Source organism: Mobula hypostoma, chromosome 3 (genome assembly GCF_963921235.1).
Source record: "Mobula hypostoma chromosome 3, sMobHyp1.1, whole genome shotgun sequence".
NCBI classification, from domain to species: Eukaryota; Metazoa; Chordata; class Chondrichthyes; order Myliobatiformes; family Myliobatidae; genus Mobula; species Mobula hypostoma.
Genome location: NC_086099.1, coordinates 20,685,121 through 20,711,455, shown reverse-complemented (window position 1 = coordinate 20,711,455; position 26,335 = coordinate 20,685,121). Strand labels below are relative to the sequence as shown.

At 38.5% G+C, this 26,335-nt stretch overlaps 1 protein-coding gene across 9 annotated transcripts in view; it reads left to right on the top strand.

Annotated features, from left to right (window-relative positions):
* Window positions 1-26,335, top strand: part of celf4 (CUGBP, Elav-like family member 4) — a 1,378,019-nt gene that overhangs the window by 585,418 nt on the left and 766,266 nt on the right. For all 9 annotated transcript variants that reach the window (XR_010017340.1, XM_063042779.1, XM_063042778.1 and 6 more), the window contains exon 3: window positions 9,949-9,997. Coding sequence is in view for 8 of the 9 variants with exons in the window: in XM_063042779.1 (XP_062898849.1) it covers window positions 9,949-9,997 (49 nt within the window). In the remaining variant the exon portion in view is untranslated. The remainder of the gene's footprint in view (window positions 1-9,948; window positions 9,998-26,335) is intronic.

Here is a 26,335-nt window from a genome sequence, read left to right as displayed (position 1 = left end):
TTGATGTGTCTCCCAGTGGAAAGTGGGATTTTGAATAGTGGTTAGGTAAAGTCAACAATGGGCAAGCACGATACCATTAGCAGGATGGTAACTTCCAGCTCCTTGAAGAGTTAAAGTTTGTCATTTTAATGATTGTTCCAGACTACAATTAGAATTCATTACTTAACAGAATCTGTCTCATAACATAATTATCAGCGAGTGAAATAATCAGCATGCCTATCAGTTTTATAAAGGTAATTATACATCATCATTCTTTACTCGTTCACATGGTATGTAACAGCTGCAGTTGCCCTGGCCAAGCCTGTCATTTTGATGTGAGTGGCTCTTTGTTTTATGTCACGATTACGTAAACATTACACTTCTGTACTTTTGGCAGAGATTTGTCTTTTTCATTTTAAGAGTGGAATCTCTTGGGGATTTATAAACCCAATGAATATTTTTAATCTGTACTGAGGCATCAACACACATGCAGACTCTTTGTGTAGTTTAGCAGGGTGAATCTCTTCCCTTTTGGATCAGTTGAAATTAACTGGGAGTCACTCCCCCACATCTCCATGAAGTCACTCATACAGTAACTTTAACAGAGACCTTGGAGGAGAAAAGACCTTTTAATTCTGTTTCCCCACCCCCCTTTCCAGCCCTGCTGAAGTGTCTTGGGCAGAAATGTCATCTGTTTATTCCTCCCCATAGATACTGACCTACTCAGTTCCTCTAGGACTTTGCGTGTGTTCCTCATGATTTCCAGCATCTGTAGAATCTTTTGTGTTTAAGATAAATTGGGAGTCCTTTGAACTAGTGAATTGTTTGTGCCCAGAGAGAATACGCAACAAAATCTGAAAGCAAAATACTGTGTGTGAAAAGAGAAGCCTGCTAAAAATATTCATCAGGCAAAAGGCATCAGTATAGAGGAGCATAAAATTCAGTAAGGCCCAGGTAGAATGGACTTAGAGTAGGACGAGCCTCAGAATAGAAGGTGTTCCCTTTAGAACAGAGATGAGGAGGAATTTCTTTAGCCAGAGGGTGGCAAATCTGTGGAATTCATCGCCAGCGATGGAGGCCAAGTCATTGGGTATATTTAAAGCAGAGGCTGATAGATTCTTGATTAGCAAGGGTGCCAATGGGTATGGGGAGAAGGCAGGAGAATAGAATTAGGAGTGGACAGTAAATCAAAATGATAGAACAGCAGAGCAGACTCGATGGGCCAAATGGCCTAGTTCTGCTCCTATGTCTTATGGTCTGATAGCATGGGCTGAATGGGCTGAAAGATCTGTTTCTGTGCTGTGTTGCTCTATGACTAGGAGTCACTGCACTTCTGTACTCTCTTCACTGACTTTATCTGTTCTGCTGAGTATCTCTGATGTTTGTGGCTTTAATTACAGCACTCTTCAGGCTAAAACCAAGTGTTACAACCAACATTCAGTGCTTAAAACATGGGGCATTGAAGGAGCCGTTAACCTAGATATGTGACCAGCTGTTCTACGTCACCCAGGCAGGGTGAATCTTGTACAAAAAAATAAGCTCCACCCATGGGAAACTTCCTGAACCTTCTCCTATAACTCACTTCATATGCACAAGAGGTTCTGCGGAGGCCAGAGTAATCCACTGCAACATGCAAGTAAAGCTCGGGAGCTCCGGAGTTCAGAGTTCAATTCCAGCGCTATCTGTATGGAGTTCGAATGTTCTCCCTGTGACTGCCTGGGTTTCCTCTGGGTGCTCCAGTTTCCTCCCACAGTTCAAAGGTGTGTAAGTTAATTTTCCTGTGATAGGAAAAGGTAGGTAGGTAGGTGGGGCTCCTTGCACTGGAAAGGATTGTTCCATGTTGTCAATCTAAATTTTAAAAAACATAAATAAAATAAAATAAAATAACAAAATGCTGGAGGAACTCAGCAGATCAGACAACAGGAATAAACAGTTGACGTTTTATGCCAAGAGCCTTCATCGGGACTGGGAAGGAAAGGGGGAGAAGCCAGATCCTTCCTCTGAGTTCAGATGAAGAATCTCGACCTGAAACATTGACGTTGACTTTTTAATCCTTTCAATAGATGCTGTCTGACCCACTGAGTTTCTTCAGCATTTTGTGTGTGTGCCACTCACTTCCTATAGCTGATCCTTCCGAGACCCAAGATGAACCCCAGTTCTGGTCTAATTATTCCGCCAGTGTGACAAGTCGCTATTCTAGCGTAATTGGACTGCAGCCTGTGCAGGAGGATTGCATCTTCTAATGACTTGATCCTTTCAGATTTTTTTTTTATCTCAACATCTTACTCGCAACTCTGAACTATACTGAGCCAGATTGAAAAATTGCATCACCATGGTAACCTAATAGTTGAAGTAATAAAAAAGCAGTTCTTTCATCATCAGTGCAGAACAAGATTCAGAACATGACACATATGTAATTTTTGCTGTGAATGTGTGACACACATAAATAATAGAAAAATATTAATTGAAAATCAATTCACAATTTACAGTACTAAGTTCACGGCGATGCAAAGTAACTGCGGATAGGAAATTATTGTGATTTAAAAAAATATGGCAGGTATCTGGTGTAATTTTTCAATCAGTGCTTTAATTTATTTTAACAACCTATTTTTTTTTTACAATTTTCCTTCCTTCTGTAGTCCCTTCTCACATCTGCCAGTCCTTTTCCTGCTGATTCATGGCAGAATCTCTGATTTTTCGCACATCTTTGAAGAAAGGGGCATTTTTGTACAATCTGGTGTTGCCCAATTCAGGATCTGTCACTGTGGAGAATTATTGTTCTGGGTTTTTTTCCTTTCTATGATGTTCACCTTCGGCAGAAGAGCATAAGAAGCAGCAGTGTGCTTTGCCAACCTTCCAGCCTGACGCGCTGCTTATTATAATCACAACTGATCTGATCTTTGGGCTCAACTCCAATTTCCTGTCCAATCCCCATAATCCGTGATTCCCTTGGAGTCTGGAAATCCATGTGTTTTAAGCCTGTATATATTGACAACAATCAAAAGCTCTCTGAGATGGAAAATCCTAAAGTTTCAAAATCCTCTGAGTGAAGAATTTCAAGCCTTAAATGACTGAACTTTTATCCTGAGAATTTGGCCCTTTGTTTAACTGTCTCAGCATGAGAAACATCCACCCTGTCAAGTCCTCCCTGGATCTTGTACTGTAATTTTCAAGTGAATTTCTCTTGTTCTGTTATAGTCCAGAGAATAGAAACCATTATGCTCAGTATTGCCTTCTTAAAACAACCCTCATCTCTGATATCAATCAAATGAATGGTATCCCCAATACCTCCAGTGAAAATAAACTGTACACTTTCTTAAATTAGACCAAAACCATGTGTGCTACACCAGGTATGGTGTCCCTAAAGCTCTGTACACTTACGGTAAAGCTTACCTACTATTATATTTATTACCTTTGCGATGAATCAGAATCAGGTTTAATATCACCAACATATGTCATGAAATTTGTTGGTTTTGCAGCAGCAGTGCAATGCCTTACATGATAAAAGAGAAAGTGTGAATTACATAGAAGTACAGATATATTAAACATTTAAGTTAAATAAATAACCATATAACAATTACAGCACAGAAACAGGCCATCTCGGCCATTCGAGTCTGTGCCGAACTCTTACTCTCATCTAGTGCCACCGACCTGCACTCAGCCCATAACCCTCCATTCCTTTCCTGTCCATATATCTATCCAATTTAACTTTAAACAACAACATTGAACCTGCCTCAACCACTTCAGCTGGAAGCTCGTTCCACACAGCTACCACTCTCTGAGTAAAGAAGTTCCCCCTCATGTTACCCCTAAACTTTTGCCCTTTAACTCTCAACTCATGTCCTCTTGTTTGAATCTTCCCCACTCTCAATGGAAAAAGCCTATCCATGTCAACTCTATCTATCCCCCTCATAATTTTAAATACCTCTATCAAGTCCCCCCTCAACCTTCTACGCTCCAAAGAATGAAGACCTAATAAAGACCTAGAAATAATAAAAGTAGTGAGGTAGTGTTCATGGGTTCAATGTCCATTCAAAAATTGATGGCAGAGGGGAAGCAGCTGTTCCTGAATCACTGAGTGTGTGCCTTCAGGCTTCTGTACCAATTTCTTGATGGTAGCAATAAGAACGAGACATGACCTTGAAGGTGTCCTGGATACTACAGAGGCTAGTACCCGTGATGCAGCTGACTAAGTTTACAACTCTCTGAAGCTTATTTTGATCCTGTGCAGTAGCCTCTCCCCCATACCAGACGATGATGCAGCCAGTTAGAATGTCTTCCATGGTATAACCGTAGAAATTTATGAGTGCCTTTGGTGACATACCCAATTTCTTTAAACTTCTCAAAATAGCCATTATCGTACCTCCTTTATAGCTCCATCGATATGTTGGGTCCAGGCAGTATAGATCCTCTGAGATATTGACACCCAGGAGCTTGAAATTACTCACTCTTTCCACTTCTGATTCCTCTATAAGGACTGGTGTGTGTTTCCTCGTCCTACCCTTTCTAAAGTCCACGATCAGTTCTTTGGTCTTACTGACACAGAGTGCGAGGTTATTGCTGCAGCACCGCTCAACTAGTTGATATATCTCGCTCCTGTACACCCAACAATCCATTTGTAATTTTAAGCATTTGCTGAAACATATGCAGATATTTGATTTCCTTGTGTGGACACTCAGATCTAAATGAATACGACCATTAATAACCTCATACCATTAAAACCAACTCTTAATAGTGTCACCTTTCTAATTTGCCTCTAAAAATGGATCACCATCCACCTCTTTTTCTGTCCATTTATGTAAGGCACATATTTCCCTATGAAAACACCAAGTGTTCTCCCCATAATCAATTCTCTTCATAAAACACATAGTGTTCTCTATGTACATACCTTTGTATAAGTAATGAACTTGGATCTATTGTCTCTTAATCCAAATCTTTGACATAGAGACTCAATACCGATCCAAACCAATCCAGTGATTATAGATTGCCAATTTGGAAACTATCCCCTCATGCCTACCCTTTATTTTCTGTCCATTACCCAATCACTTACAATAATGCATTATTCACAACCATATGAGTCCTGTCAGTAGTGGTCACTTTAATATAACACCTTAGGTCGTGTAGTTTAGAAATTCAAATCAACAACATCCTCTCATCTTTTTTTTACCTAGTCAATTAGTTCTGCCCTCAAATAATTCTGTTAAGTTTGTTAATAAAACTTTTTGTAAAATCATATCATGGTTTTCTAAAGTACTCTTTTATTGTTTCCTCGTTAATGAACCCCAGTATTTTCTTGTCTACAGATGTTTGGTTAAAAAGCTTGCTGTTTCCTATTTTAATGTTCATCTGTTGAATTCAATATTATATTCAATGCTTGATAATACACTGGAACATTTCCAGAGATGTGGGAGCTTTAAGAATCTGACACCCAGTGTAAGAGGCAGACCATTGGAACGGGAAATTCCAGCCTTTGGTTGATGACCTTAATTTCTTCCTACTATTTGTCTTCCTGGTCTTTTGCACTTTGGTTAGCTATCATTAGTTGTATGTTCCAACACTCTCCACTTTGAAGACAGATACAAGATATTTATTTAAGCAGGGATTCCCTACCATTAATCGAGAGGTCTTTGGGCCTCAGGTTGGGAGCCCCTAATTTAAAGTGCTTCCCTTTTCTTATCCTTGGTAATAATTCCGTATTCTCAGCTTTTAAGGGGTCAACAATTATTTTGATATTCTCTTCCTCTTTCTGCATTATAAAAGGTTTGCAATTAGTTATATTTCTTGTTAATTTATGCAGCTACCCCATTTTCTTCTATTTTTAATTATTATATATATGTTTACAAAATGTTCTCAATCTGTTGGTTTACTTCTAAATTTTGCAAATTAAAGTAATTTTCATTTTGCCAAATATCATCCTTACCTTCTGTAGCTAACAATATAGACAGATCACTTTTTTGGTGGAGTGTTTATTTTTTGAATTGGATGTATATCCCAGAATGTTCAATTCCCAGCCTTCTTCACATTACAAGCATGTCTTTACAATGCTTATTAGATCAAGATCAGTTATTTCAGTTAGTGCATGAAATTTATCTATCTTTTGTTATGAATGCCATGTGGATCCAGATAATGATCCTTTAATTGTAACACATTAATATTTCCCCACTTTGAGTTCACTTTCTGCTCCACTATGGTGTGCTTTGTCTCTTCCTGTCACATGCTGAGATAATAACCCATGTTGCCTCCCTGCACTATTACCTTGTCCTTTCAGTTCAAATTTCCAAGTTTATCACCTTAAACTTTCCTATTAATTTAGTTCAAAGCCTTACCTGTGTTGTTAGTTAAATGATACACAGCCTGACACAAGTGAAACATTTCTCTAAGGAATAGCTCCCATTCTTTTCGCAGAAACACTTGAAGCAAAACAGGTTTCTCCCTTGCTACTCTCTGGTTTATGCATTTAACTCTCTAATCTTGTGTCAATTTGCATACAGTGTGCCTGAAATAGTAATCTGAATATTGTTACCCTTGTGATTCTTCTTGTTGATATAGACCCTAACTCCTCATACTCCATCTGGAAGAACCCCTGTCTTAGTTCTGCCCATGTTGTGGCCAGCAACATGGACGACGAAAATTTAGCCACAAGTTCCTTACTCCCAAGTTTACCTTCAGTTTTGAGAAGATGTCCTTAACCATTACGTCAACTACGCATAATTCATTCTTTTCGGTTCAGCTCTTGGCTACATTTCAAAATGAGTATATTGACCCCTTGTGTCTATCATATTTCTTTCCATGCCCTACCAAACCCATGAATACTTTGCAAAATCAGAGTGATTTTGAAGACTCTTCTACCTGTTCTATTTCCATTTCATATAGTGTAGACAGCAAGATTAAAGCTTTAGGCTCCAGCTTCACTATTGTCTATATTCCGGCTTGACTCACAGTGACACAGTGAAAACCATTGCAGAGACATAAAGTCAAAGAGCACTGCAGAACTTTGCCCCATCCAGTCCATGCTGAGCTATTATTCTGCCTAGTCCCTTCGAACTAAACCTGGACCATTGCCCTCCGTACCCCTCCCATTCATGTACTTCTCTTGAATGTTGGAGTCAACCCCGCATCCACCATTTCCCTGGCAGCTCGTTCCACACTCTCACTGCCCTCTGAGTAAATATTTCACCTTTCGCTCTTAACCCACAGCCTCCAGTTTTAATCTCAGCCAATCTCAGTGGAAAAAAGACTGCTTGCATTTATCTTATCTATACCCCTCATAATTTAGTGTACCTCTATCAAATCTCCCTTCATTCTCCTGTGGTCCAGAGAATAATCTCCTAACCTTTTCAACCTTTCCCTATAGCTCAGGTCCTCATAGTTATAACGTGATGATGCTAGGAACTGAATATTCTGAGAAATGTGTCTCTTTGAGGGTATTACTCTGATCATAAAGGATAATTATAGTCATAGTCATAGACATACTTTATTGATCCTGGGGGAATTGGTTTTCGTTACAGTTGCACCATAAATAATAAATAGTAATAGAACCATAAATAGTTAAATATATGCCAGTAAATTATGAAATAAGTCCAGGACCAGCCTATTGGCTCAAGGTGTCTGACGCTCCAAGGGAGGAGTTGTTAAGTTTGATGGCCACAGGCAGGAATGACTTCCTATGATGCTCTGTGCTGCATCTCGGTGGAATGAGTCTCTGGCTGAATGTACTCCTGTGCCCACCCAGTACATTATGTAGTGGATGGGAGACATTGACCAAGATGGCATGCAACTTAGACAGCATCCTCTTTTCATCCATAATATATGGATAGTCATAAGAAAGGATCTTCAATGAGAAGATCAAAAAGTAAAATCAGTTTGTAAAGAGGTTAGGATTATCAAGGAGCAGAATTAAACTCAGTGTCCATTTTATTAGGTATACCTTGTTAATGCAAATATCTGCTCAGCCAATCATGTGGCAGTTACTCAATGTATAAAAGCATGCAGATATAATCAAGGGATTCTCTTTCAACCCTCCCTTTCCCACCAAACTTAAATGCTTGGCACATTCTTGAGTTTTTGCACTCCGTTCAATCTGTACTCTGCTGGAGCAACTCAGTAAACCGAGCCGCGTCTGTGCAGGAGGGAATCTCAACAACTGTCAGTCCTAGGTCAGTGTTTCCATCTGAAATGTCCCATAATGGACGCTGCTTGATGCACTGGGTTCCTCCAGCAGATTGGTTGCTGCTCCACATTACAGTATCTGCAGTCTCTCATGACTCCTGTGCTCTGTTTAAGTTGTACACTGAACAAAAGGAAACTGTCAGCAAAGAGTTGGTGATTTCTGCAGCACAGGTCTTCCCAAGGTCGATTGCTGTGAGAGGGGGATGTTTGCCATCCAGCAGCTATGATGGCTGAATTTTGAGTTTGGAGTTAAAGATCAACGTACATTTATTATCAAAGAATGTATAAATTATACAACCTTGAAATTTGTCTGCTTGCAAGCAGCCACAAAGTAAGAAACTGGAAAGAACCCAATTAAAAAAAACATAAAGACCAACCCTCAATACGCACAGAGAAGGAGGGAAAAAGACGCAAATCATGCAAACTATAGTAGCAAGCAACGGCAACAGTATTCTGAACCACGCTGAGTCCTTAGATCCAGATCCCTGGAGCACCTCAGGGTCGGCCCAAAGCCTCAGTCTCAGCTCATCATATGGGACAAATCGCTGTGAAGTTTCATACACATGAAGTACAGCAGCGGGAGCAACTTCACAGCCTGAGCATTGCGGGAAGAGGAGTGGACATCACGGGAGAGTGAGCAAAATTGGCCTGACTCCCGCCTCCAGTCTCGACACCCTGCCTTTCCAGCCTATCTGGACCAGTGTTTAAATTGTTCAAACAGCGGATGGCGGTATTGTTAAAATATTTAAAAAATGTGGATCCTTTATATTTACATTCTTGGCTCATGGGGAAAGCATAAGACTCTTCATCTCACCAAAGCCACCTTACTCTTTAACACCAGTCTAGGAGATCTTGCTTGCAATATGTAAATTCACTTCAAAGAGTGAACGGTGACAATCTTCAGTCGACGTGGAGTTGTGACTATGAACCTTTGCCGCTCCTGAACTGCATTTACTCATCAGCCCATTTATTTTATCCAAACTTAATACTATCACCTCCGTGGCCTTTAGTTTTTAGCAGGTTCATAAATGTGACTGTGTGCTTGATTGTGGGTAAGAATTCAGGGGGGAATTGTAATATTTTGTATCTTACAATAATTCAATTTAAAACTTACATATAGCATGCACTTTAATTTTAATTGTCAAATTTGTAAATCAAATGAAGTATATGAAGTGGGATATACAAATTCTATTCATGGTATCAACAATCATTCAATTAGTTTTTTTTTACTTCTGAGTTATTAGATTACTTAAAAAAATGTCAGTTGTTTTGTGCAACCTCTAGAACATAGAACATAGAAGAGTACAGCACAGGAACAGGCCATTTGGCCCACAATGTTATGCCAACCCGGCTACAAAGTAAATCAAAAACATCCAAACACTAATTCCACCTACCTACACAATGACCATATCCTTCCATCTTCTTTGCACCCATGCGCCTATCCAAACGTCACTTAAAAGCCTCTAATATATTTGCCTCTATCACCATACCAAGCATCCATAACTTGCTGAATAAAAAAATTATCTCTCAGATCCCCCTTGAACCTACCCCCCCCCCTCACCTTCAATGCATGTCCTCTGGTATTAGACATCTATTTACCTGTTCTCAGAATAACATCTTTTTGATCACAATGTGCTGCTCTATTTTTTGGTGTTGTTTACAAAATTCTGTTGTATTCATTAGAGTGATAATACTTATTGGTAAGAAATGCAGGAAATGTTTTGACTCTCAAATGTACTTCAGTTGTAACCTTATCATAACTGACCAGAAATGACCATTTCTTCTTCTTTATATTTGCAGATGAACAGGCCGATCCAGGTGAAGCCAGCGGACAGTGAGAGCAGAGGAGGTAGTTGTCTTTGTTGCTCCAAGTTTTGCTGGTGAATGTAATCAGTTGGTTATTGCTCTGCTTTGGAGGCAAGGCTCCATCAGACCAGATGCTGGGTTGAGAACCTTTGCAATTTATTTTCTCTAAGAGCATAGATCTTCGGTTCCATGGCAGCACAGATTTACATTTAGAACTGCAGTGGCTTTTTTTCAGTGCATTAATTGTCAATTTAGTTTTGTGTGTTGAATAACTGAATCATTCAATCGAGAACTTTGCATATTCAGATAGACTTAGGAGTCTGGTGAATGGATGACTAAAATTCAGATGAAAATGGCATTGAAATAAATTCAAAGCACAAGATTGAAATGTGTTTTCTAGTGCCATGTTGCTTTCATTGTTATACCCAATGCATTCCTTCTAATCCCAATGGTGAGCAATATTCTTTGACTAAAATCTCTAACGGATATATTGTGACAGAAAATGTGTTCCACTAATCTGGATTCACTTCCCATGCCATGGTCCACTCACCCTCAGGGCTGAGGTGTTGAGAAACTTTCTCACTGGTCCGTTGACAGATGACAGTGGTTCTTCACTCAGTGAAGCGACCCAGCAGAGAAATGCCCCAATACCCTTTGACACCTGGAGCTTTTGGCTGGCTTTTGCCTTGTGATTTAATTGTTTTAAAATATCCCCAACATCCAGTGGATAAAGAACTATTAAAACTGTAATAAATAATTTAAAATTGACTATTTTAAAATGAAGCTAACAAAAACTACAGAAAGATGTATAATGATTAGATACATGGAAATGATGTAAAGTATTCTTTTATAAAGTAACTAAGTTTGCCATTTGCCTTCTAATCCTTTGTGATAAAATCCCTGTTGAAGTCACTGGGTTATCAGATCCAGGTTTCTCCAACCGTACTACTTCAGTGGCATTCTTTGAATTAATGCCAGCAGCTGGACTAGGCTTCACTGCTGGGCACCCGGAATTTTGTCAGAAAATCCTGAACCTCTGCATCGTGTATTAAAATCACCAGTAGCTGATTAAGAATCTGCCCAGAAGAAGGCAATGGCAATCCACTTCTGTAGGAAAATTTGCCAAGAACAATTATGGTTACGGACCATAATTGCCCACGTCATATGACACAGCACATAATGATGGTGATGGTTATTTCAGTGGCCTCATATCAACTGGTCTAGCAAGCAGAAGTTAGTAGGATCCACACCATTAAATAAAATTAGCAAAGAGAATAGAATATTCTTCAAAACAGCAGAATTCAGCAGAGATATTGAAAGAGTTTAAGACATGCATGGCTACCAAGTTTTTGAAAAGTTTATTTCAAGATATTTAAAGTGTTTGTATTGCATTCATGAAAGTTTGCATAAAATAAGCAAAGTTGACATCAGAGTTTGTGCCTGAGTTCTCAAATCATCTTATCATATCTTCTCCATCCAAGCTATTTACTCCGTAGGTTAAAATGAAAATAAAACATTAAAGTGCAGGATGTAGTTGTGGGAATATGTTTAAATGGCGACTTCATTTCAGTAATGGTCTGTATGAATATTGCTAAGTTATTGTTAGGTCTACATATGTTACTACTTTGGAGTCCAGCAGAGTAGACTACAATTTGAGGTTTTACCCACAAAGTCATCTTACAATCTGATGTCTTGAGTCCTTGTAAATTGTATTTTATTTACAATATTTTACCAAGAGTTCGGTATGTTTTACTGCTTGCTAAAATGTAATATATATGCTGTCTCAAAAAGCCTAGAAGCTGTGTGTTTGCAACAAGCCCAATGGCTTCCCAGGCTATTCTTGCATGCACTTGCCTCTCTGACCCTGTGGATCTAATTGCCTTTCAACTGCTGTCTCTTAACTGAACAAGCTGTGAACAGTGCTGTGGCCTGTGCTATGGATCCTGAATACTCCCACAACTGTGCCTGATAACAAGAGATACTTAAAACTGGTTCAAAGGCCTTTGAATCAGTTTTAAATACCTCTCGTCATTAGCTAGAGTAAGAGCTGTCAAAAAAGTTTAAGAAATTTAAAAACACAGTATTTTTCTTTCGACATCTTTAAGTGCAAGAAACTGATTAAGAACTTTGTGTGTAAGTAATATTTAAAATAATACATTTAGCTTTTGTGTTCAGATCAGCAACCCATTCAAAGTCAGGTGGCCATGCCACATATGTCAGTCACCCATTCCTAGACCAAAGTTGAGGGGGCTGATATCTTGAAATTCAGCCCTCAGTTCAGGAGAGTTGTGCTGAAACCACGGGCAGAGCTGAAGGTAAGATGCATCAAACTCCCAGCTTATTCCAGGCTTACTGTGGAATGACTTTTGAATGGCAGCTGGATGAAAATGAACAAGATCCAACCCAATATTTTTTATAGCATCCAATTAACACATACAATGTTTTTGGAGGACACACTTTCTCCCGACTTACTGAATTCCAACCTTGGTCCTGCATTACCATAGGAATAAAATCCTATATAGTGTGCATTGGCAGTGCTGGAAATAGTTACCGCCATATAACTTTCCTGATTCATTAGAGTCTTGGTAAATGGGCCACCTGAAGAAAATGCTTAAAACTAAAATTTGTTGCATTTCTAGTACAACACACAAAGGGCTGGAAGAACTCAGCAGGTCAGGCAGCATCTGTGAAGAGAAAGGGATAGTTGACATTTCAGATTAAGGCCCTTCATCTGGTCTCAACACAAAACATCAACTGTCCTCATGGATGCCTCTTGACCCGTCGAGTTCCTTCAGTGCTTTGTTGCTCCAGATTCCAGCATCTGTAGTCACTTGTGTGTCCAGTATGCTGCATTCTATATTTTTAAGAATATGGTGAAATCAGTTCCTTAAATTCCCAAAGACAGGTCGCAAGGTGATTCAACTGAGAGAAACAGACAAAGGGCATTAAAGATTGTATGACCTATCCAAATATTGGTGCAGAATAACACTGGAGTCAAATAGGCTTTGTTGTGAAGAGAGCTTCCTCAAGCTAACTGATCACGGCTTTACAGTGCACAACTCTTTAATATATTATCGGAAAGCCTGATCCTAAGCTAACAGCACATTAATGGAAGTTAATTAGTCCCCAAAATATTGATCACATATAAGGGCAAGAAATCACCTGCTGTAGCTAATGTTTAATGCTTTATCTAATTAGTGAGTGTTTTAATATGTTCTTAATTAACTTCATTTCTACTTTAGTAATTTTCTGTTACTTTTAATTATTTTTAGTGCTCTTAATAGTCTTTACATACTGTATGTCTGAATATAGACATTAAAAGAGGCATGCTTCTCTGGGAGGTGAGGCTCCACTCAGCTTTGCTTCACAATAGTGTGCAGTGGGGCTGTTATCCGAGGTCTAATTGCAGCTATTGCCCCACTGAACCTAACTATCCAACTCCCATTGGAGGAGAGGGTCGGTGAGGAGGTTCTCTGACTCTGGCCTAAGTAAATGTGCCCAGTAATATTGAATGGCAGCCCAGCTGATGTGGTTAAGCGTAAGCTCTCATTATAGATATTCCGTTCTATGTTGCTGTACTCAAACCACAGATCCATTGTGCCGCGATATATAAATTTCAATGCTTATATTTTGTTATGAATTTTATTGACTATTGGAATTATTTTCTATGCTTTTATTTATTGAGAAACTCTTGAAAGATCACATCTATAATACTAGATTAAGACTGGAAAGAATTAAAATAAATTTAGGTGATCTCGGTGTTGATTGGAAAATCCTTGCAAAGCTTCAAAGATGAAAAGGTTTAATGTGGGTCTATTTGGAGAAGGATATGGGAGGAGAGAATTGGAGTAGAAGTACATTATTGGGTGTCATTCATTCTTTCAATTTTTTTTTTGTTTTGTGGATGTCTGCAAAGAGTAAGAATTTCAGGTTGTATACTGTATACTTTCTCTGATATTCATTTGAACCATTCGAACCATTTGAGCAGTTAGCTGAATGCTGAGCCCATTGTAGTCACCATCTAGTGTTCAGTTCACTGACTCCAAAGAAGCTGAACATTGGGAGAATGAAAACACAGAGAAGCCAACTGTTACAAGCAGAGCAAAGACTTCCTTCTACCTCAGTGAATGTAGTCACAGGCCACACGGGTGGAACTAGAAAGCAAAGTTCAAAGGTACTGATCAAAGTTTGATTAAACGCTAGTACAAAGAGTGCAGTTCAGTGTGATAGCACTTTTGAGAGAACTGATTTAATGCTACCAGTTACTCTCTGTGGTATATGATGCCATGGATCATTAGACTATAATGATGATATCACTATAACTGCTCAGTCATTGCTCAATGTACTTCAGTGCTACTTTCAACTGTCATTAGTACAGATTCCTTTTTACTGCGGCCATTATATATCACCAAAATTATGAGTCTTGGGAAGAGACTAAAAGGTCATCATTTAATCTCTTTTATCACATAATCCAATCCAATTAATGACAATGCTACCATTTTACATGGGTTTTAAGGATGTTTTATACATATAATTACATACTCGAAACACCAAAAATTGTGCAACAAAAAACTGCGTGTATTCAAAGATTCAAAATAAATTTATAATATATGCAGTATAGACACCTGAGATTCATCTTCCCCAAAGGCAGCCACAGTACAAAGAAAACCATGGAACCCTTAAGAAAAACATCAACCCCTCCACACACCCCCCCCCCACACATAAAAAAACACATTAACAGCAGCAACAAAAAAATACAAGCGAAAAACACATTGCCGTAAGTAAGTAGATCATGCATTTTAAATATTGTAGTTGGCTGCCCAGTTGACACAATTCCCACTAGGAGCTTGCATTGCCATTTGAATTTGTAAGTGGCAGAAGCGTCCTCTGACTGAGCAAAATACATAGTGATCTCGCACGCAAGTTGTGGTTCAACCCTCTGTCCATCAGAGCACGGTAGCAAAGTAGTTAGCACTTTGTTTTACAGTACCACCAATCCAGGTTCAATTCCTGCCACTGCCTGTAAGGAGTTTGTACTTTCTCCCCATGACTGATGGGGTTTCCTCTGGGTGCTCTGGTTTTCTACCACAGTCCAAAGACATACTGGTTGGTAGGTTAATTGATCATTATAAATTGTCCTGTGATTAGGCTAGGGTTAAATTGGGATTTGCTGGGCAGCATGGCTCGAAGGGCCAGAAGGCCCTGTATCTCAATAAATAAATAAATCTGCCATAATATCAAGCCTTCCTTTATCACAGGCATCAGCTTATTGACGTACTTTGATGCTCTTTCTTCAAATATTTGCTTCATTTTATTTACTCTTAGCAAAGCGACGCCATGAGGGAGGGTGAGAAAAATCTTTGTTTTGAGAAAGGTGGAACTACATCAGAGAAGATATACAGTATCCCTGACCCATTTATTCAAAAGTTGTCCCATAATGGATTCATGGAATTATAGGTCACAATAATTTGTGAAGCAAAGACTTTTTTACTGTGTGTTTTCAATGTAACTAAGTTTATGAAAAGCTATCAGACCATCTTACTTTTTCAAAAGTAAAACCTGAAACCATTATTCCATGTGTAATACATAATACAGATTGAATAGTTTGCCTCAATTTCCAAATGGTGGTGCTGATAGAATATTTAAATAAAATCAAAACTCTTCATATCATGAAATCACTATAATAAAACACACTTATCAATTAGTTAGATCAGATCTCTGCCCATGAATTTTGTATTTGATTATGCGGCTCTCCAAGTGCAAAGTAAGTATCACCTGCATTTCTTGAGTTTGATGGGCACATGTATTAGCCAGCTCAGAGGTGCATTCATGAGTTGAGCCTGGTTCAAAGTCAAAGTCGAGTTTATTGTCATATTCATAAGTACACGTATGAATAGGTGCAATGAAAAACTTGTAGCTGTATCACAGGCACATAACTTCAAGGGCTATACAAGCTGTAAAGGTAACTTAAAACCACATGGTTAGTATATTTCATTGCTTTATATGGACATATTTTGAGCTGGTTAAATAGCAAAATATAATGGCTGTTTCCCTCGAAATACTGTAGCATTGGTCAGGAGTTACTGTGCGAGCTGACTGTGAATGCAGGAATGCCCATGTCCTTACTTTTAAACAGTGGTACAGCTGCACTGAATATGAGGAAACTGTTGAGGGGTATGTTAATAGTAAATAGTTAATCACCCGTGGTTTGTGGATGGCGTCACATTTGATCCCACTCTAGGATGCAAACAGGCTCTTCTCAGGGCAGCTCGGTGGGCTATGGAATCTCATAATTGATAAGATAAGATCTTTCTCCAGGTAGCCTCAGTATATCAGTAAAATATGCATGTCTATGTGGCACATGATCATATATTTGATCCCAGAGCCCTGAGAGAGGTTGCTGAAGAGAAACGGATGCATTGGTCGTGATCTTCAAGAATTACTTAATTCTGGCATGGTCCCGGAGGACTGGAAGATTGCAAACGTCACTCCACTCTTTATGAAGGGAGGAGGGCAAAGTAAAGGAAATAGTAGGCCAGTTAGCCTAACCTCAGTGGTTGGGAAAGTGTTGGAGTCTATTATTAAGGATGAGATTTCAGGATACTTGGAGACTAATGATAAAATAAACCAAAGTCAGCATGGTTTCTGTAAAGGTAAATCTTGCCTGACAAATCTGTTAAGAGTCCTTTGAGGAAACAACAAGCAGAGTGGACAAATGAGAGGCAATGGATGTCATTTACTTAGATTTTCAGAAGGCATTTTATAAGGTGCTACACATGAGGCTGCTGAACAAGATAAAATCCTATGGCGTTACAGGAAAGATACTGGCATGGATAGAGGAATGGGGCTGACAGGCAGGAGGCAGTGAGTGGGAATAAAAGGGCCCATTTCTGGTTGGCTGCCAGTGACCAGTGGTTTCCTCAGGGGGTCAATATTGGGAACGCTGCTTTTCACATTGTTTGTCAGTGATTTGGATAATGGAATTGACAGCTTGGTGGCAAAATTTGCGGATGATACAAAGATAGGTGGAGGGGTAGGTATTGCTGAGGAAGCGATGTGATTGCAGCAGGACTTAGACAAATTGGAAGAATGGGCAAAAAATTGGCAGATGGAATACAGTGTTGGGAAATATATGATAATGCATTTTGTTAAAAGGAACAATAGCGGAGGCTATTATCTAAATGGGGATAAGGTTCAAACATCAGAGGTGTAGAGGGACGTGAGACCTTGTGCAAGACTTCCAGAAGGTTAATTTACATATTGAGACTATGGTAGAGAAGGCAACTGCAATGTTGGCATTTATTTCAAGGGGAATAGAGTATATAAAAGCAAGGAGATAATGCTGAGCCTTTAATAAGACACTAGTCAGGCAGCACATGGGGTATTGTCGACAGTTTTGGGTCCAGCATTTCAGAAAGGATATGTTGTCATTGGACAGAGTCCAGAGGAGGTTCACGAGGATGATTCCAGGAATGAAGGGGTTAACATGTGAGGAGTGTTTGGCAGCTTTGGGCCTGTACTCACTGGAATTAAAAAGAATAAAGGGGGATCTCATTGAAACCTACCGAAAGTTGAAAGGAACAGATAGAGTGAATGTAGAGATGCTGTTTCCTATGGTTGGGGTATTCATAATTAGAGGGGACAGCCTCAAAACTGAGGGGTGACCTTTTAGAACAGAGGTAAGGAAAAATTTTTTTAGCCAGTAAGTCGTGAATCTGTGGAATGCTCTGCCACAGACTGCAGTGGAGGCCTAGCCATGGGTATATTGAAGGTGGAAGTTGATACTTTCCTGATCGCAGGGCATTAAAGAATATGGCAAGAAGTCAGGTGTAAGGGGTTGAGTGGGATCCACGATCAGCCATGATGGACTCCAATGGATCAGCACTCGATAGGCTGAATGACCTAATTCTGCTCCTATGTCTTATGGTCTTATTTACTGTTAGAAATACTTTTTTATTACCAGACTTTTTTAAAAAAACACTGAAAAATCCCATGCTATTGTAATGGGATTAAATTTAATTCTCCTCTGGACAATTTGACTAGTATTATCTATATTCCCTGTTATTCCAAGTTCATGAATTTAAACAATTCTAAATCCATAGGAGTTAAATACTGAAAAGTTTTAGCACAGATATTGAATTGCCTGTAACCACCAAGGTTGATTCTGCCTTAACCTAGTGAGATCCATGAGTTCTTCCCTGCAAGCCCCAGCCTTCATTTGGAACCAACAGCTGACATGTCGGCCGGAGATGACTGAAGCTAGTGGCTTATATCTTATATCAGAGCAGACTGCTTTATCTGCCTCCATATTTATTGCTTGCCGCACTGGATTCTTTTGAGCTTTTGAAAAACTAAGTTACACATTCACAATTTTATACTTGTCTCTACCCAAACCTGAAACATGCAGATTTTTCAACAAAGATAAAGTTTATTTTCCTAATGACATAGAGATCTGTCAGACTGCTCACTGTCATGTCTTTCAGCTTGGATATGGGTGAAATATATTTGAATAGAAGCTATTCAGCTACCATTTATGTTTTGTCCAAAATTTTACTAATCTTATCGCAAGTTGCAATTTAAGAAAAATATACCTTTCGACTCTGCATGGCATTTTCAATTTATAAAAAGGAAACCTGGCAAGTATTGAGCTTTCTCTGTGCTCATTGTGAATTCACACAATATTAAATTGAATTGCAAACCAACTACTGCTTTGGTATTGTCAAATGGAGAGTCAAATCTATATTGTTGCTCCTGCCCCACCAACCTTCATTCTTCACTGGTCAGAGTGCAGAATGTACCCTATGGAGTAAAGCAAATTGTGTTTTTATTTATTTATTCGTTATTGAGATGCAGCGTGGAATAGTCTCTTTCGGCTCATGTCCTGCCATGTCTGCTGGTGTAGTCTGTCATCTTTAATAACTTTTCAGAAATTAATAGGCATTAGCCTTTAGAGTGTAAGGCTTGCTTCAATCTTCACACTTGATCTGAAGCTCATTGATAGTGGATGTAAGGTGTTAGATCAGGATCCTGTTAAAGGATATTACTTGGGCAAATGGTAGCCTAAAACCCAAGATGTGATTCTGAAGTCAGAGGCGAGATTTGTTTCCTCTAGTAAAAGAAACATTCAGAGCAAATGCTTTCTTCTTGGTGATGGAGTAATCTTTTACTCTGTGCTTCATTAAGCTTTGATGAATGGGGTGCTGAAAAATTATTTCTTTTCAACTGACAATGGAGAAATGATAACCAGCATGAAGCCATGTTAGCTGGAAATCCCTGACCCTTGCAGAATATACAAATCTACATTGCAAATTATTATCTTAAAAATATCTTATTGTGCATATTCTGCATTGATTCGGAGAAACCATTGGAAAAAGTGTGCTTGTCATAGGCTCATCCTTTACTGTAATTAAAGATAAAAGATGAAAGAACATTAGAAAATTATCTGTCTAGAATATCAAATCATTATAAACGTACAGTGAGTTAACAAGATATGTGCTTCAGTTCTTTTAACTCATGATAGAAAAGACTATTTTAGTGAAATCTTCCTTATGCTATTTAATTACCTTTGAGATAAATCAGTACTAAGGAGGGCAACAAACAATACAACACAACAGTCCATATTTGTGTCCAAGTATTAGGGGACAATAGTTCCCTCTCTTCACTCTTGATAGGAAGAATATTAGAACTTCATTTAATATTTGCTTCTTCAGTTTACTATTATTAGCTTATAAAAAAAATGAAAATATGAGCTTAGATATCTAAGCATGCTGTTGTTTCCAAGTATCTATGCAAGCTGTTGTTTCTAACGACACATAATCTGTATTGATGAGAGCATTAGAAGCTGGACAGTTGTGCAGCAGTTTTTGATCGAAGAAGGAATTCAAATTTAAAATGTTGAAATAGGTACAGTGGAAAATGACTCGATGATACCTATCAGTGGATAATATATGCATATTAATCAGAATACTAAACATCAGAAAATAGTGAAATAGTTGAGAAACTTGTACTTCAAATTTTAAGCAATTTTCTACATGGAACATAATTTGATGCATTGAATTTATTAAAATTCTTTGTCAATACTGCACTTCTGTTTGGATGAGGTGTGTGCTTATCTAGGGCATGAGAGGTGGCATTTAATTATTTTTCTCAACCTGTTTGGAATGAACATGTGTGTTTTTTATTGAATATTTAATCAAACTGTCCCACCAGTGATCTTAGCACCTTGAATCTACTTCACAATTCTATATGTGTAAACTGCAAATGTGCCTTCAATGCAGAACAGGTTAGAGATTTCAGCAGCAAGAAAAAGATTTCGTATTAGGCCCATCTAAAGGCTGCTTAATTCCAATCATTAGCAGAATCTCCACCAGACCTACTTCAGGCAAATCATCATCTCCTTCTTGAAAAAAAAAGACCATGCGTATACACCAGAGATTCTGCTGATGCTTGAAATCCAGGGTTACGTGCTCAAATGCTGGGGAAACTCAGCAAGTCTGACAGCATCTATGGAAAGGAATAATGAGTCAAGGTTTCAGGCCAAGACCCGTCATCAGGACTTGGCCTGAAATGTCGACTCGTTATTCCATTCTATGGATGCTGCCTGAATTGCTGAGTTCCTCCAGAATTCTGTTTGTGTCACATTAGACACAGACATATACTTGAAAGAATGCAAAGTTTAAAAAAAAGATAGAAAATTGATTCCTTTCATTTATCAATATTTTGTTTTATTGTTAAATTGAGAAAGTGCATGATTTAGAACTATTTTTCTTTCTGTTTGCTGTAATGGGCAATTTTCATCGGTGCTGGGATAATCATGTTTGAACAATTCCTCTTGCTTTTCGATTATGAAGTAACCAATTGTGCAAATGTTCCATTATATATTAAAATCATCAGATTACTTAAGAATACACATTCCCAATAAATCAGGGATGAAATTTTTGGAACGAGGTATTACTAAGAAGTTACCTTAGTAATGGAACAAGAAGTCAAAATATGCAGTGAAATGTCACTAATTTGGGTAATTACCTGTTCAGCTGGTGAGAATGGCTACTAAACGTTATGTGGTTTTAAATCTGATCTTCCATACAGTTTATTATCTTGATTAAATTCATATTATTGGAAAGGTGTGAGAGCATAGTAATTTTATCAATTTGATTATATCACAGAATAGTAAGCAATCTAAATTCATTCTGCTAGCTGAGCTTGAAATCATACAGAATTATCATTAAAATAATCTGATAAGTGTGCGACAATTTCATTAAAATACTTCTCGCACACTGTGCTGTAGATCAGCTCTGCATTTTTATTCTGACTTTGAAAACAGTGTAGGTTATTCATAGTTTTAGAAGCAATGATTTTTCAGTCTATATTGTCATGTATGTGCGTATGAGAATCAAGCCTAGTTAATAGTTGAGAACAGGGTAAGCAGTTGGCAAACTATGCACTTCTCTCTCACCCTTCCCAGCAGGCGATCTTTGATTTGGCATTCATGTTATCTCTTGGTGAAGCAGCTTGATCATTGTTTAATTCTGGGTTGAATAAACAAAAAAAAATTGATTTACAACATCTTCAGAAGTGGTCCACAAATCTGGTTTCAGCAGGCTTGCAAGTTATGCATCCTTTTCTTGAAAAAGCAAAGCCCTTGAACACTGTTCACCTAAAACCAGCCCTGCATTGTAACCAGAAAAATATGAGCTCCTAAGCATTTCTCTTCATTTTATTTGTCCTGAGATCTCTGGTGGTTGGCTTCACTGTTAGCTGCAGTTACTAAGGTGATTTGTATTAATAAACTGGCATTATTGCTGGTGGCATCAGTATGAATCTTGCCAGGGCTGAATTTTCATATGCTTCCTGTAAGGTTAAGTATGACAGCTGCTTTAAATCAAATTTTAATTGTGGTAGAGTTAACCTATGGCAGCAGAGATCAGGTGGGCTGACCTTTCACCTTTGACAGACCATGAACATCAAACAGCCTTACTTAAGAATGAATGTCTGGCTTCAGTAGAAAGGAACATGATCCAGTCTGGCAAAGACACAGTGCCAGTCTATTTTTGAAATAGAAAGTATTCTGCAACATTTAAAACAATTCATTATACATTTGGAAAATTGATATACTGCTTTTTGACAATGTTTAATGGGTCTAGCAAATCATGGCTCTGGGAAAAATCTCAGTGATGCCACTGTCAATAATGTCAATTCATTAATACAAATCATTACAGTCAGCAAGGAAAGGCTGAAATACAATACTGGAGACTACACCATAAAACCAAAAAAATAGTGGAGGCATTGAAACTTAAAATCAAATTTGAATTGTACGTCATTCAATAAAGCCTGATGTTCTTTCACTTTGGAGTTTGTACATACTTCCATTTCAACCTAATGACTTCTTATTCTGCTAGATCAAAAACTCTGATAATTGCTGACCATTGTGTTATTATAATATTGATTGACGGATCCATTTTCAAAACATTGTCCTTTGCTTGACTTTTCAAACAAACTATTTGTCAATGTTTCACCAACCATCTTCTGAGTCTTGCCCAGATCAGCTGAGTTTTAATGTGTTTCCAAAGAAGGCTACACTTCCTGCACCTTGGAAAGACACAACTGTACTTCAGTGAAGACCTTTGGATTAGTTCCCTACTTTTTGAAGGTCAATTGGACACTTCTACATGTTTAAGTATTTAAGTGGAGCTACCATTATTAGAACAGCTTTCTGATTTAAAATATTTGAATTGAAAAAGTATCATTGTATGTCCAAGCTGTTAAAGAGGTTCTTTTTTCATCATCGTTCATTCTGATGAGCAACAAAAGGTAGGTCACAAACACGAGAAAGTCTGCAGACGCTAGAAATCCAAAGCTACACATACAGAACACTGGAGCAACTCAGCGTGTCAAGCAACGTCTATGGAAAAAAGTAAACAGCCAACATTTCAGACCAAGACCCTTCTTCAGGACTGAGAAGGAAGGGGAAAATGTCAGAATAAAAAGCTGAGGTGGTAGGGGAAAGAGGCTAGCTGGAAGATGATAGGTGAAGCCGGTGGAAGGGAATGGTCAAGGGCTGGAGAAGAAAGAATCTGATAGGAGAGGATAGTGGACAACAGGAGAAAGGGAAGGAGGAGGGGACCCAGGGGGAAGAAATATGCAGGTGAGAAGAAAAGGTCAGAGTGGGGAACAAAGGAAGGAGGGAGAATTTGTTCAGTAGATTAATGACTTTACAGGCAGATAGAGAATACCATTCCATTGCAAGGCTTTAAACAGTGTCAGTTTATCTGCAAATGTTCCACAGAACAAAGGAATGGTGAGGGAGTGGGGGGGGAGGGCAGGGAGAAAGGGGTTAAATAATATTGATAAAATTAAAACAATCTTCATCAACAATTCAAATACTATATTCCACATCTGATGTGGACGGCTGGGTCTAAACTGAATTGTCTGCCATTCTATTGGTAATGTAATGTCTGAATGACCATTTCCATTGATTCCATGATTTTTTTGTTGGCCTAGATGAAATGAGCTGAATGTAAATAACAAGGCTACACAAAATGTTATGATTAATGCTGCACTTTGTAAGATTGTGTCAAAAAGTGATCTCTTTTGTTTATTAATGAAGGTCTTGGAGAATTGAACAATTTCATATTCTATCCACTGACAACATTAAATTCTTCCAAGTTAACTATAACATAGATCATTCAGTGCCGGGCTCTCACTGCGTTACTCCGTGTTTTATATTAAAGCACTCTCACCTGAACCAGTGTGACATGTTTATTCTCCAGACTCTCATTTCTTCTTCTCTAAGGACTTACGAAAAGTACCATGCTGGAGGATGTGTTAGTTATCAGCTGTCAGAGAGAGATGAGATATTCATTCCAAATGCCTGATGTGGATTAAATCTGGGTCTCAAAGTTGCAAGGACAGGCATTAGAGGAGAGTTTCAAAACAAGCCTTATTTTTTGTCAAGAGCAAAAGTATGAAACACATTGCTCTGCTGTGAAGCTCGACAAGCTGGAGATACAATGGATAGAGAAGGTTTTTGCCTGCAGCAACATCTCATTTTCTTTCAATACATAGCTCTGAGGCATTCTGTTAATAGTGCTTCTATGTTTGCTGGATAGCTATTGACAGTATAATGCTAGGGGGTGTTAGTATGTGTTTCACTACTAAACTAATGGACTAAGACAATGATACATACGAAAGATAGCCTTTAATTGCTTTATCAAAACCCAAAACTTATTGGGTTGAACAGAATGTTTGAGATATACTGTATATCTGTGTTTGGGTGAGGGGTGGTGGGCTAGGAGTGTTTATGCGAGAGAGATGTGAATTTATATTTTATATGGGCAGCATTTTAATCACAACATAGAAAACATTTACAAAAGCCCAATAGACTGAAACTGTGCATCAACATATCTATGAATATTTATTACCTTCTCTCTTTTCAAAAGACCCATCTTCTCTTTTTAATGAAACGTCAGCTTAAAATGCATTCTGTTAACATTTCTATTTACAAGCAATGTAGTTATTTATAAAATAATCTGCTGACTTTTAGAGCCTTACCTTAAATGTATTTTACTAAACAAGTTGGGACTCAGTAAAATATTCACTTTCACTGTTTCATTGGAATGGATCTATTCATAAGGTAATTTCACTTCCTATTAAATATCCTAAAGAGAGCTGTAGTTTTAATCCATGTTGTTATTAGCATTTAAGTAAACAGGTTTATGTTAGAACTGAGTAAATGCCATTAAAATCAACCGAACTGAGACTTCCAGCTAAGGTGAAAACAGGCAGGTATTTCAAATACCGGAGGAATTCAGCAGGCCAGGCTGCATCTATTGAAAAGAGTTCAGTCGACATTTCGGGCCGACACTCTTCTGCAGGACTTGGCCCGAAACTTCGACTGTTTACTCTTTTCCACAAATGCTGTCTACTCTGCTGAATTCCTCCAGCATTTTGTGTGTGTTGCTTGGATTTCCAGCATCTGCAGAATTTCTCTTGTTTGTGAAGGTATTTCAAATATACGAACAGACCAAAAACATCAGATGATTATCTGGTGCTTGGTTCAATGCAAAGTGTTTTAAACTATGTGATCAGACCATTGAAGGTAAGGCACTGAGGGACTGGCTGGGCACTGGCAGGACAGTGCCAAGCGAAAAGCCAGGGTAACAGCAGGGCAGTGCTGAGGGGCAACAGCAAGAAAATTTGTCATGTGCGAGTAACTAGACATTTATTGGGGTTAACTGGAGCTGAAAATAATGGGTTTAAGACACTGGGATGGCACAGTATCACCATGGTTAGCACATGCTTTATCTATGACCTGGGTTCAATTCGCGCTGCTTCCTGTAAAGAATTCATACGTTCTCCCCGTGACCGTGTCGGTTTCCTCTCACAGTTCAAAGACATACCAGTTGGTAGGTTACTTGGCCTTTGTAAATTGACCTGTGATTAGGCCAGGATTAAATTGGGGGATTGCTGGGTGGTGTGGCTCAAAGGGCCAGAAGGGTCTATTCCACGCTGTATCTCAATAAATAATAAAATAACAAAAAGAAACTGCTGTCAAAATAATTTAATGTCTCAAAACAGTCTCACCTTTACTTGGTAATTCAGATAATCGGGTCATTGCATTTGTACCTCTACAACCGCACATTGTACTAAAGGTCATATGCCAATGTAATTAGCCTAATGTTGTACCCCGATCATCTGAACCACCAACGGAAGGTGGGACCGTTTTGAATCATTAAACTATTTAGATGTCCAAGGGAAATTCTACACCACTGAATTGAGGCATTTGGATACACTTTGTATCCTGCCCTCGATTTTCTGCTATGCATGGGGTCACTGATCTACTTGGAGCATTATCTTTGTCACAGTGACATTATATGAGTGACATTTTATACTATCGTGAAATATTTTTAAGTGAATTATATTTACATATTGAATGTTTGGGAAGCAAACATTTTAGAAGCTTTGCAAGGGTAACAAATCCTCATTCTATAGAAAAATGCTACCCTCCCTTTACAAGTTTGTTCTTTGATGAAGTAGTAAATAAAAGCTTTGAAATTGGGTATAAATGTGTGAGATCATAACATATAATTTTTGTATAAAAGCCATTTTACACACAATAGATTATACTGTCTATTTTTACTAGGTCATTTGGTGACCATGGGCAATTTTGCCTGAGGTTCTTCTGTGCACCTTAGCATCCCTAATGTTTGTCCGGCACCGGAAATAGTTCTAATGATTTGATCCACTGCCATTCCTGACAGAGCTTGGTTGTTAAAGACGTAACCTAGGACCTGCATTGTAAAATAAAGAAGAAACTTTGCAGCAAGTTGACAAAAAGTCACTGACAGTCCCAGACAAATCCTGTTCACCACTTTTCTCCATA